The 13,460-nt window shown below is 37.1% G+C and overlaps 2 protein-coding genes across 4 annotated transcripts in view; one reads left to right on the top strand and one right to left on the bottom strand.

Moving 5' to 3' along the window:
* The window catches only part of LOC109536306 (unconventional myosin-Va), a 14,171-nt gene extending 11,836 nt beyond the window's left edge, over positions 1-2,335 (top strand). For all 3 annotated transcript variants that reach the window (XM_019902467.2, XM_019902466.2, XM_019902465.2), the window contains 4 exons: positions 197-393; positions 453-641; positions 701-946; positions 1,004-2,335. In XM_019902467.2, coding sequence (XP_019758026.1) covers positions 197-393; positions 453-641; positions 701-946; positions 1,004-1,126 — 755 coding nt within the window. In that variant the 3' untranslated portion in view covers positions 1,127-2,335. The remainder of the gene's footprint in view (positions 1-196; positions 394-452; positions 642-700; positions 947-1,003) is intronic.
* A 42-nt stretch (positions 2,336-2,377) lies between these two features.
* Positions 2,378-13,347, bottom strand: LOC109536308 (transcription factor CP2-like protein 1; the record flags this gene model as incomplete). Its single annotated transcript, XM_048667836.1, is given in 6 exon segments — positions 2,378-4,374; positions 4,657-4,856; positions 5,903-6,059; positions 10,614-10,681; positions 10,764-11,027; positions 13,135-13,347. Coding segments are annotated over 6 exon segments (1,194 nt in total), but the record flags the coding sequence as incomplete, so codon positions are not given.
* Between the last annotated feature and the right edge of the window lie 113 nt (positions 13,348-13,460).

Raw genomic sequence — 13,460 nt, 5'->3', positions numbered from 1 at the left:
TGATTACTTTTTGATAAATAATTCGTTCTTATTGCGAAATAGGAGCACTATTTATCAATCTGTAATAAAAGACTTTTTTAAAGACAAAAATTTTTGAGGCGAAATACCCAAAAAGAAGTTTGTAAAAAAATGAATCCGCCTCAACAATATAGAACTTATCTACAAAAAAAGGTTTCATATGTCGTTGTCTGCACAGGATTGACCCGCTTCCTGGAAGAAAAAATCCAGCCCCTAATTGTTCCGGCTATTCTGGAACACGAAGAAGTTCCCGGAATGAGCGGCAAAGCGAGCGGATTTCGAAACAGATCGAACAGCATTTCCAGTCCAGCGGGAGGAGGTCCCGAAGCTAAACCCACCAGCTATTTACTGCAGGAATTGTCCAACCACTACAGGGTAAGAACGGCGCTAACCGAAAATCCTCCCCTATGAAACCAACATGCGATTTGTTGCAGGTTTTGGTCTGCTATGGAGTGGATGCGCAGATAATCTCCAACATCTTCAAGCAAGTGTTTTACTTCATTTGTGCGTCTAGCTTGAACAACTTGCTGTTGCGGAAGGAGCTGTGCCATTGGGCCAAAGGGTGTCAAATCAGGCACAATCTGTCGCACTTGGAAATGTGGATAAGGGAAAAATCTCTGGATGTAAGTCGGTGTGAACTGTTGCATTGAGCCAGTGGAAACACTGTTTGTTTTCGCATTAGGAAGGACCAATTCAAGCGACGCTTCAGCCGATAATCCAAGCAGCTCAATTGCTGCAGGCGCGTAAAACTGATACCGAAGAAGACGTAACCAGTTTATGTGAGATGTGCAACGCCCTGACGCCGCTCCAGATTTGCAAACTGTTGACTTTGTATACGCCCGCCGATGATTACGACAAAATTCCCTACTCATTCATCAGGAAAGTGCAGGAGCGACTTAAAGACCGTCACCAGGACGTTGATCAACAAGTAAGTTTCTATCGGAAAAGACCCGAATTTTTCGTTGTTGTCGACTTACCTTTCCAGACATTGCTCATGGACATCAAGCACAACTTTCCAATCAATTTCGCTTACAATCCCTCGGACATTCGTTTGGAAGAGGTTGAACTACCAAATTGCCTCAACTTGCACATGCTGGAAAAATTGTAGACCATGAGACAAATAATTTACTCGGCTTAAGACTGTAAGAAGTTCTGCCCAAAAGGCAGATTTTGGGGAGTACCAGTCATGCTTCGAAGGGCCTCTTAATGCAAGCCGGGCCCACGAAACAGGGTTTTCAAGTGCGCATTTCAATACAAACTAGTCAGTTTTATTTATAAATTTAGCTATAAAAAATTACGCAAAGTTACTCTAAACTAAGTGTTTAAATTTTAAAACCACGAATACAGCTGAAAGCCATAGCTTGTTTTTCATATATGTAAATGTGTGTATATGGGGGTTGCGCTTTTGCGGTTTTTGGTTGCTCTTTACCGGTTAAGCATCTAAAAGATTGATGTATGTTACGTACATATTTACCGAATTTTGCATTAAGGAGCGATTAAAAACCGAGCAACTTGCCCTGTCTAATCAATAATAGGAATCTCCTCGGTTCGAAACCATTAAACTTGAAACAATCCAGGAGATTCCACTAATAGCAAATAAGTAAAATGTACAGAAGTCTCGGAGGAATGTTCCTTAGTTGTTTTCTAGCACGTTACGCAAAGCAACCTTTATTAGCAATTCAATTCGAATTCCCAAGCTCTTGGATTGCGGTAGAGAAGCAAATAACCATCACATACTTTATGATATATGAATTGTTAAATATTTATTAAAAACTTACATTTCAAATAGTTCACTAGCCAGGGTTAAATCTCCAATTAAAACACAGTTAGTCGTTTGGCAAGCTACCAAGTTAACTTCCCCCAATAAAAAATGCAATAAAACTATAAGTTAATCAAACCCTGACGCAGCTAGCGAACTAACCCGTATGTGATTTAAGCTGTGCCTCCTTCTCGTTGATTTGTTGAGATATATTAGAGTAGGTTTTTTGTATATGTTGTATTATTTTGTCATTTAGAGTAAATATTTATTTAAATTTACCAGAGTTGAATGAAGTGTTTATTGTAAGAGAAATGTACTTATTGTTGAACATTCGGATCAATATTGTTAAGACTAAACAAAGCAGATATTTAATAGAGCGTTATTTCTGTATAGATATTTTATTAGGATCTAGGTATACAACAGCAAATTTACATGAATTAGTTCCATTGGCGTTCAGCTTGGATTTAACGAGTTAACTTTACTTGTGATTTGCACTGTGAGAAAGATCCACTACCTATTTACAAATGTATATTTCCGATTAGAAGATTTAGAACACTCTTCAATGGGTTTTATTCAACGTACCTGGCGAATAAAAGACCGTTCAGATATTTATTAATATATTTCTTATAAGAATACATGCATTTCATGAAACATCAACTGTAATAACACCGTTAAAAAAATGTCTACACATTAAATAATAATTTTCTTCAAACACTCCAAGCATCAGATTATTAATAAATGATATGTAACAACAGGTTTATGGTAAATTGAATTTTCTCTTGGAGCACGTACAGTTGTGCAGCAAAAAACGTGCTTACCTTATCTTAACAGGATCATCTCTACATACATTCTAAATAACGTATTTTTAAAACTCTCGACAACAAAAATGAATTTAATCAACTAAAAACAGCACGAATTTTCATCTTGACAAAGTGCCATTTTAACGTAAAAAATTTTCTTGGATTTTCGTCTTCTGCTCTTAAAATCAACACTATTTTCAACAATGAACTATTTGAAACTGGACCGAAAAACGAATCAGTTTCAATGGCCGCGAAGGTCTAATCCTCTAAAAAGGAGAAAGGCAAAAATACACTTTGGATTTAAATATACAATTACAAATATATATAACAATCCGCTATTGCACTATCAATATGGACAAGCGATAAAGTTTCTTAAACATACCTAAAAATAGGTCATCGTCGATTGGCGATTTTTGCCTGTATTTCGCCCAATCATGGGACTTTTAGTTAGTTTTCTGCTTATAATCGTCAAAATAAATATAAACAAAAACAGATAAACTGATCCATTGTTCCTTTGCTTGTCCTCAAATAATAAGCAGAATTTCCATAGTGGAATCACTGTATACACATTTTTTATTGAGCCGTGTATAGAAGGCTGATTCTCGTTGCTTATCGTCCAACAAAGACACTTCGGTGGCGGCATTAATTGCGAATTATTCTATTATCATGCAACCACTAAGCTATGATTCAATAAATAGAAGTTACACATGGAAGCACTTTGGGCGACAATTCACCCAACAGTTACCTGAGTTTCATCTGTTAAGCCTTACCTTAGCAGTATGGTTTAGAGAGGGATGGGAGAAAAACATCGATGTTCGATATTTTTAACATCGATGTTGGAAATTTGGGACATCGATAAAACATCGATGTTAGATCCTGAAATGAAAACATCGGACATTTGATGGTGATACTAGATAGAAACATTTTCTGCGAACTCTTAGTGCCAATACAAACGATACCAATAGCGGCCCATTTCCAGCTGCACCCGAAAAAAGTATTTTTTTGCAGTCGGTTGACCGAAAAATGTGGCAACTATAAGTTGAATAAATTTAGTCGATTATTTTGAAATGTTTATGCAACGGCAAACTATCAGAACATCGATGTTGTCACATATCGATGTTCTGCCTTCGATGTTTCCCTAACATCGATGGCTACCATCGATGTTATAGGATCGATGTCCCATCCGTAGTTTCGACTAATAGGCTCATTTAATGCCTTTCTTGCGCTAAAATAACTAAAGCATTTTAACCAGTAAGCAATCATAGAATATAGATACAATATTAAACACTCCGAGCACTCGTTTCTGAAGCGTCCCCTTTTCAACTCGCTTCTCCATCCAAGAAGTGCAATTTCATCATTCGACCGCTAATTATAACCATCCATTAGGAATCGAATGATAATTTTCCACTGATAGTTACTGATTTGGCGCATCCCCATCAATAGACGATTAGAACCTAATTACTCCTCAAATTTGTACTGCTTTCAACTTCTGAACCATGCAGACGCTAATTATTCATCCGCCTCTTGAGCATCAGAATATGCGACCCATTATCCTGAATAATGGTCAACGAGAACATGGCCTCTTCTTCGACATGCCGCAGCACGTCGTCGCTCAATTGAATGTGGATCGAATGAGGCCCCTCAATGTAGACGGATTTCACTTGGTCGATGTTGATTGAGACCATCGTGCAGAGCTTTTGCACCAGCTCCATGTGGTTGTGTGAGGAGAGGAATATCGCATTGAATACGGCCATATTCTCGCGACAAATGTAGAGTTTCAGTTTCGGTGCTATTGTCCTTCAAACAATTACAATTAATTGAAAATTGACTTTTTTCGACGGTTTTCAAAGCTGTGCTGGTTTTTTTTAGGTCTTGCCTGTTGTTCATTCTAGATTTTTTTGAAGAAACACTTGCCTATTTAAGAGGCGGCTTTGCGTTTAAAGCAAAGCGAGTAAAACAAGTTTGTCTGGTTAAACGTAACTTCTTCTGGTTTTGCGGATTGTGTGAGTTTTTCGTTGCCAATATTTTCAAAAATTTGAAACACAGCAGCAAGTTTTTCTGGTATACACAGATACTTACTTCAAGTGCAGGGCATTATAGAGCCGGATCCCGTCCGCTTGGCCGCATATTTGGATGAAATCCTCCTTGGACATGCGAAGCATGTCCGATCCGGAAAATTTGGCGAAAATATCCAAATATTTATCGAAACGATTAATCGTGAGCCAATGAACGGTCTCATCAGTGTTGGAGAATTGCGTCAGTTGGTTGCTGTTGTAATTCTGAAAGTCAACATTTTAACATGCTTTAGGTCATTTTCTGGTCTGCCTTGTAGATGATCGATTTTTGGCAACTTTTCTTAGCGCGATTTCTTGGGAAACGGTGTTTTTCGCCAGTTTTTATAAGAAAACAACGGGCGCCATGACGCTCACGCTGTCTATAGCAGTTTTTACAACCGAAACGTGGCTTGATTTCTTCTGGAAACTTCAATTAGAAAAAAATAGTCGAAAACCAATTTCCACAAAAACACCTCCAAGAAAAGTTTGTAAAGCAATTATCTACCAGACAAGCATATTAGCAAGCTTCCAAACGCATTCAATAGCTTCTGAATTTCTTGCGTCCAATAACGGACAAATGTACAGTTATTGTGATAAATTAGGGTTTTCAAAATTACGCAAAAAACGCAAGAGACAATAAAAATTCTAAATTAAACCAGAAATTGAAATTTCACGAAAAAAGGCACCTGACCCCGAAAAACCACCATTGTACGTTTTCAAATGCCGTCATCATAACTAACCTGGGATAAAAAATTGGGTAATTTTCTAGTTCAGTTACTCAGCGGGATTATGAAAACCCAGATGCTGACGTTATAGATTATGTCTTTACGAACACTTTTTATTAGCGATGTTTTGTGTGCAAATACATTTTCTGCCACTTTTCCACGGTTTTTATTTACACAAAATTGCCACAGAAAAAATATAGACTTCATTGACTATATAACTTAGCTTTTGGCATCAGAAATCGACAATAATGTCTTCAACTTCAACAGTGTAAAAGTTGCAAAAAAAGCATTTGCCCAAAAAATGTCCAAAGCAAAAAGTCTTCGTAACTTGGTTTTCGTGAAGGCGGCATGCAACCAAACTAGAAAATTTAGAAATTAAATAAACTATTCCAGAAACGCCAAGTTGTGACAAACGACTAAAAAACTTCAAAACTGCAACACACTTTCCGGCAAATGTTGACTGAACGAACTGAACTAAAAATCAGATACGCTTTCAAATGCAAGTAAATGGAAAAAAAGCTGACTCGTCCTGTATAAAACACTTACATCATTTCCTATACTATCATGGTTGGATGATTCGTCGCGTTTTTCCGGACTTTGCGGAGCACTGTTGAGGTTCCGTTGAGGAACGAGGGACTGTTGATTGTTATGGGAATTTTCATTGCTTGGCGAGTGTTGTGGAACTTTTAGGAACTCTGGACCACTGAAAAGACATTAATTACCTAATTGGCACAATAAAGTGTTTAATAGCGTCAATTAACTCAAATAAAACACGCGCTGAAAACTTTGATTTGCTTGTAATTGTCTGCAAGTGGTATTAATGAGTTGCACGCGAGTGACTTTAGTGCTGATGACTATTTCAATGGTGCGCTTTAAAGTGCAGTAAGTAATAAACAACCAAAACAACGAACTGGATTAAAATACTAAATTTGTTCAATTAATCATTAACTTCAAACTCATTTTAAGTCAGAGTTTAGGCCATTTTCGGGGTAAAATTAGCAAAAAAATTAAACAACAGCAAGCTGCTAATAAAAAGAAGAACGGGTTGCGGGCAAGTCTCAATATTAGAGACATTAAAAAAACGAAAAGAAAAAATCCGCAATAAACCAATTGGTTGTCGTAGATCAGAACAGATTAGCAGATAACGCTTAGAGCTGTGAGTCGCGAAAGATCGATGTTTTCTAGTGGTTTCATTTATTTCAAGTACACAAACGAATCTTAAAATAAAATTGGGTTGCAGATTGAACTGGTTCAAACCAATGGAAAGGCTGTTTATCTATCGTGGATCTGGGGATAAATTGTTCTATTGCGTCACTGAATAATGCCAGGTGGATTTTAATAATGAAGAAAACAGTCCCAGTTCTAAAAAACGTTTCAACGGAAAACAACAATTTCCTTTTATTAGTTGAGTACTTTTCTAAAAATAGCCGAGCCTCCGAGCAGACCATTAAACAATCACAATTTGAATAAGTATAATTTAAATATGCAAATTGGCCTATTTTTAGATACAAAGCATTGTTAAGTAGTTAGTGATCTTGCGTGAAGTACTAGGGGTACACTAGCTTAACAAAATTGGGGTTTTTACACAAATTTCATGCTGTCTTGTTCCGACTCAAGGCCGCACTAATTAGGTCAGACTTGTTAACGTTTAAACAAATTAACACCGATCGTTTACCCTGTACTGTGTACTTCACAATTTTTTTCGAAAAAGTGTGCCTAACACGATTGATCTGTCGACATTCATTTTAGGAATGATTTAAAGCCACCTACATATGAACCGTCCTCAAATGGTGTTTAACAACTGCAGACTTGCGTTTGATGGCCCGTTTAAGCGAAATGGCTTGATCTAGCAGGTCCATTTTGTTGCGTTGGCTGCGCAGTGCGGGATTCACCCTCATGTTCACTCTGCGCCCAATCAAGCGAGCCGCGCTCAGCTGCGCAGATCCCTCACTAAACGTGTGAAAGAACTGCGCCTGAATAACAACCCCGTAGTCGGCAATGGTCATGGTGTGAATCAGCAAATAGAGTCGGTTTTCCCGATTCATGCTGGTTATTTCAAATTGATGCTTTCGAGCTGCGACTATGACAACAGTACACGTCGCACAAATCTCTTCTCTTTACCGCCCTCAAGCGAAAATTGATGTCATCTAATGCGCTCGACTTCATATAATGGGTAAATGCACTGAAGTACTTCCTGTTGTCGCATGTTTCCAACCAAAAAATCAGCGATTTGAACGTGCACAACTTGTCGACTAAACACCATTCCTGAATAAAGGCTGATGACTGAGCGCTGAATCTTCGAACGAATAAGTTAACCATAAGTTTATAGATTCCAAACACAACACAACGCAACCGGAGAGTCTAGCAAAGTATATTGTATTCCATTTAAGTCGATCAACGATAAATCATCATCGCAACAGATCACGAATACCGTCCAGACTCGGAAGATCTTGCACCGAACGAATAGTCGAAGAATACTAAGCGCCTACGATGCAAATAACCGAAATTAATGACGCGATAAGAGCAAATGAATATCGAGAGAGCTCTGGATTGAAGCAACTAAGCAAACCTCACGCTTTGGTTGTATAGTCTCAACTGGTTGTAACCGGTTAAGCCGGGACAAGGCAGTTTGGGTCGGCAGCATTATCGACCGTGCCTCCTGCCGACAGGCCGGAATACAATTGCATTTACACAGGGTGATCAAAGTAGTTGCAAAATCTCCTCAAATTTTCATTGAACTACATTTCCGAGTCTGCAAAATGAATATCGCAAATTTGTCCCAAAAACAGTAAATTGACAACGTGATAAACGCTAAATACAAACAAAAATTCGATTTCCACATAATTCCGCAAAAGACTTGGTTTTCAACGACTTATATACGTGTTGGGTCACCGCATTGGCCCCCAAACATTCCCGATCTAAACCCACCTATTTACTGCTTAAGATGGTTTTCCGAATATCTACTTTAAATTTCAGCAAAAATCAATTCCATTAACGGCATTTTCAGAAGAAAAACTTGGATTTGAGCAGAAGAGAAGAGAACAACAGAATATGAGCTTTTTTATTTGTTAAAAGTTATTAATTAAATCAACAACTTCTGTTAGTTATAGTGTTTTGGTGGAAATTTTTGGTCACTTTTCACCCATTGAGATTCACTGCGAACGCGTCAGACAAGTTGCAGCACGGAAAACACCTTTTTTCTAATGGAACATCCAATATTTTATTTTAATTTTGAATTCTTATGAAAATTTTTAATTTTTTCGTGACACAAAATATGCAAGGATATTATTTTTGGTAGATAAAAATTCGTATTTCCATTGTGTTGATAAAGACAGGAAAGAAGAAGTTGTCTTTGAAACTACAGAAGAAACAATAATAATCGTCCAAGTTAACGTAGTTTCAAGCTCAAACATATCATTTATTTTTAGAAGCCATTAAGAAAAAATGAATTTTCCCGAAAATCATAAAGGATGGATATCGGAAGTATTTAGGAAAAATGAAATGCTTTATTATCCTGAATAAATACCACTAACAATATACGGAATGTACCATTGAAAAAAGTGAGATTTTTAAGTTTGAAAATAAGTTAAATTGAATAAATATGAATTTATTATTAGTGGTTTCTTCGGGCAAATTTCAAAATTTGCATTTACAGGCGACGGAGAAACGTTCCCTTTATCCACACCATAACAATACGAATTTTACTCGTTTAAAGCCGAAAAACTATACAATTTTCGTTCATATTTCATGTAACAAAAAGTAATTGGCACTAACATAAGAATTTTAAATAAAAATAAAATATAGGGTGTTACAAACTATTCGAGTCTAGAAAAAGTGACAAACGCCCTCGGAATACTAACAATGATAAATAAGGCGCTCTCAATTGGCCAAGTTTAGTAAGCAATTGATAACAATTGCACTAAACTGCATTAGATCATGTTCCACCAATCATTTAAGTTCTAGAGCTAAGAATAAATCGGCCCATTTTTCCAAATCAGACGCACAATTTTGCTAGTAATTTTACATTTTCTGCAAATCTAGCGCAAATGTGCTACTTTCAACCAGACAATTGAAGAATAAACCAAAGGCCATTGGATGACCTTTTACCGACAGTTTCTCTTGCTGCAATAATGCGAAAGTATTCGCATAAAAATATGAAATATTTGCATTCATCTAAAGAGTTTTCCCGAGGGCTGAGAACGATTTTTGGCCGTCGAATATGAAAAATCCCACTCACTTAAGCACTTCAGTGCCTGTACAAACTGACTTCGGCCGGTTCTTGCCGTTTTCCGTTACAGAAAGCATGCTTCAAATGGGATAATGTGCAAAGCCAATTATGGTTAGCGCTTTAAAGTCCCCCATGACAATTATTTGATTTGTTTTTGTCTATTTACGGCGTCCGACTTTGTGATCCACTGTTAACCAAATTAGGTTGACTATAAATAGCCACACGGAGTTTAATTTCAACGAAAAAAACCTATTTTTTTTAAGTAAAAGAAGAGCTTTGTAATAATCAGTTTAGATTACACGCACATGAAAAAACGTTGATTTTTCAATATCACTACACTCCAAAACGCAGTTTTCAAATTTTTACCTTTGAAACTCGATTTTTAATAAGCTAAAAATCACAAGAAGCCAAGTTAGTTTCGCTTGCGATATCGGTTCGATTTCGTTAGCAAATAGCAAATAAATCTGCGAATCGTCACGTAATGTTAAGAATCCTAAAACTGATTGTCGAAAAACTGAATACTGATGAGTCAAACTGGTTAATTCCTCTTAAACCAGATTTATCCAACGAATTGTTGAATGATTGGGTTTCGGTCTAGTCTACCTACTCCTTTCAGAATCCACACATTTAAGAAAATTGTTAACTAGCATCAACAGACGCAAATAAAACCACTAGTTAATATATGTTATGGCTTAAAAGCCATAAGATTATTTGCCAAACCCTCCACTTACATAAATAGCCGGAAAGATAACGATTCAGTAACATCTATCCTGTTAAAAGCGGTAAGAGTCACGTGTACATTTCGATAGCAATTATTGAAAAGGCAAGTTTTATTGTGTAGCAGCAGCAGCAGCAATTGCAATATAAATTATTTCTAATTAAGGATGCTTTAGTCTCTAATTTTTCTGTATTTTTCATTAGAATTGTTAAAATCAACTCGTAATATTAATGGTTTTGTAATCGAAAATAGCCCATACATTTTTCAAATTGTGAGAGAGCAGCGAAATATAAAAAAATCTAAACACTCACCTTTCTGCAGTGGAAAATGGCACAAAGGTGGCAAGTGTGGGCGCTTGTAGCACAGCTTCATTCGGAATCTGCAAAAAAACAACTGATTTTACCGCATTTTCCTTAAAAAAATCCCCTTAAATGTGCTATATTTTAGTGATTGAAACCTACATCGTTTAGTACGGTGCATTCGAAACTCGGTTGGTACTTTTCCTGTTCAGCCATTGGCCGCTTCATGATTTTATCCCTGTCTTGCTTGTGTTTTCTGTCCGCCCCTTTCAGTTTGAAAACTTTGATTTGGCACGCTGCAGCATGCAGACGCTTATTGGCGGTGAGGGCGTCTCCATTTTGGTAAGTTTCCACTTGGATGCGAAACGGCACTCCTTTCTCGCCACCGTGTTTTTTCGGAGTGAATTCAGTGCTGATGCAATTTACCTGAAAGAAATAAAAAATCAGCTTTATTTCTTATACAGATGATTAGCGTCGGTTAATTTACGCCTTTTTGCGCCTATAAAACATTGAATGGGAGGCTAATTAATGCACGATCACACCTCGCAAAAAACATAAATAGCTGCGTTATGCTTGGGTTCATATACAAATCGCCAGCTCATTTTCCTCTTAGAAAACATCTGCAAATACCCCACTATGGTTAAGATTCGACAGCTTTTAACCATCCTGGTTATTCTAGTGACTGGTAAGTACAGAAAAAATCTTCAGGAGTTTTAGACGGTCAGAATGTGGTGCACCCAAAGCAAAAAAGGATTTTCATCAGCATCTGCTTATAACAGTTTAATAATTTTTAGTCTTTGCCACTGGATTAGCGTCGCCTGCTCCACAACGAATCAACTTTGAAGTTGGGCAAAAACACATTCCTATCATCGGCATAGCCACTGGAAGGGTGGAACTGGCAGTTACAGGAGCCACAACGGTGAATAAAGAACAATTTTAACAAGAAACTTTTGAAACTCGCAATTGAAAATCGATTTTTTTATAGTTCAGTGTCTTTTAGGGCCACAAGACCAGGAAACCATGATGCTGAACTAGACAAAGAGAAGCCAATTTTGCACAAGAAAAAAATATTAATTTGTACCACAATATGTTACACTGTGTAAAAATACATGACTAAAAAAACAAAATTGAGTTTGTGTTTTCCTTTATTCGCATATTAAAACGCTCGTCTATTGCATAAAGAGTGCAACAATTTGGGTTGAATTGGCTGATTTAGGGGACAAATTAGTCATAAATACGCGTAGCTCAACAAAAAAAAACAACTAAATTTGAATGAATGGAGAATCTGTTACGTTGTTATCAAATTCGAAGCTAGTGGAGTTTTTATATAAGTTTTCTATAAAACCCGATAACATTTATTTGTACAGTGTTCAAGTGTACGTTACGTGAGTTTCGCTCAAAGTTTGCAAAAAGTTTTTGAAACATCGAAAACATCGCTCCAAAGTTCCCCCATTCAGAAAATGAACTGCAAATTTGCCGTAATTCCTCTAGTTTGTCTACTTCGAGTTATTTTTACAAACTCTATTAGTGATTCTAATCATTAAAAACGAGCGTAACAATGACATTTTTTTGAAAAGATTATAGATTTTTTCAGAAAAATATACAGTTTTAACGACGCAAACCGTCTCATAAAACATTTACGAGTACCTTTGGATAATCAGGGGCGATTAATGCAGGCTCACATCGAGAATCGTTATAAAAATGCTGGAAACATACAGAAATGGTACAGTGCTTTGAAAATGACTCCAATCAGAATGGGAAAAGTCCTGCTTGCATTCATCCTCATAGCAAGTGGTAAGTGTTTCAGTACTAATTTTAAAAGAAAAATGGGGGTTTAATTGGAATTCCCAGTGCTGGCAGCTGCGGCTTCTGCACTGCCCGCTCCACAACAAATTGACTTTAAAGTTTCACAAGCGGGAGTGCCGATTTTGGGCGTCAGCTCAGGAAAAGTGAGTTTAACCGTTACAGGAGCACCAACAGTAAGTGAATATCAGTTAAAAAATTATGTTAAATCCTATCAAAATCAATTCCTGGGCTTCAGTCATTTATTGTCTATTTATGAATTAAAATACGTTTCGGTGTTGTCCACCATCATCAGTTTCTCTAAAATAACAGATAGTAAAAAAAAATTTTTTCATTAATTTAAAAAACAATCACAGTTCGTCAACAGCTTCATCATATCACACACTAAAATACATCGAATTTATGTATTTTAGTGCTGCGCCCATTGTTAGGCACTGGTGAGTTTTCCAGGTTTTAGGCCGTCATCGAAAATTACTTGTTGACGACGGCCTAAAAGCCCAAAAAGCGCATCAGTTCAACTTATTCGCACCGAATTTTCCAACCAAGTTTCCGCAATAAAACCACTAACATTTAAAGGGAACCCGCTTGTTTCAGGAAATACGAGGGAAGAAGCCCGGCCAAAAAAGCTCGGGACAGAAAGGAAATAGATAAAAACAACGAGTTCAATCATAACGCAAAATATATCTATACTTAACGAATAGACTAGTTTTGATGAGGTTTTTGTACCCACCTTAATATAAACACCAACTTCTTTGGTGGGATCCCAAACAAAACTGACCACATTTAAGGCACTGGACGGTTGGGTGATATCGAAGGCACCATATGATAGAGGAATGTCCACTTCCAAGATGCGATCACCTGGTCTCGCTTTCTGCCATGCGTCCATCTGTTCCTTCTCCATGTATTGGAGACGTCGTTCATGGAAACAAATCCGAATAACTGACTGAAAAGAACGCAAATCATTACTGGAGTTTGCATAAAGCAAGCTATTTTCTATCAAAAGAGATACGACTTTCGAGACCATTCCTTGAAACTAATAGGTTTTTAGACCGTCGT

This window comes from Dendroctonus ponderosae, unplaced genomic scaffold (genome assembly GCF_020466585.1).
Source record: "Dendroctonus ponderosae isolate FM_Combo_2020 unplaced genomic scaffold, Dpon_F_20191213v2 Dpon_F_20191213_6, whole genome shotgun sequence".
Lineage (NCBI taxonomy): Eukaryota > Metazoa > Arthropoda > Insecta > Coleoptera > Curculionidae > Dendroctonus > Dendroctonus ponderosae.
Note: the sequence above shows the minus strand (reverse complement) of the source record. Positions and strands in the feature narration are given on the sequence as shown.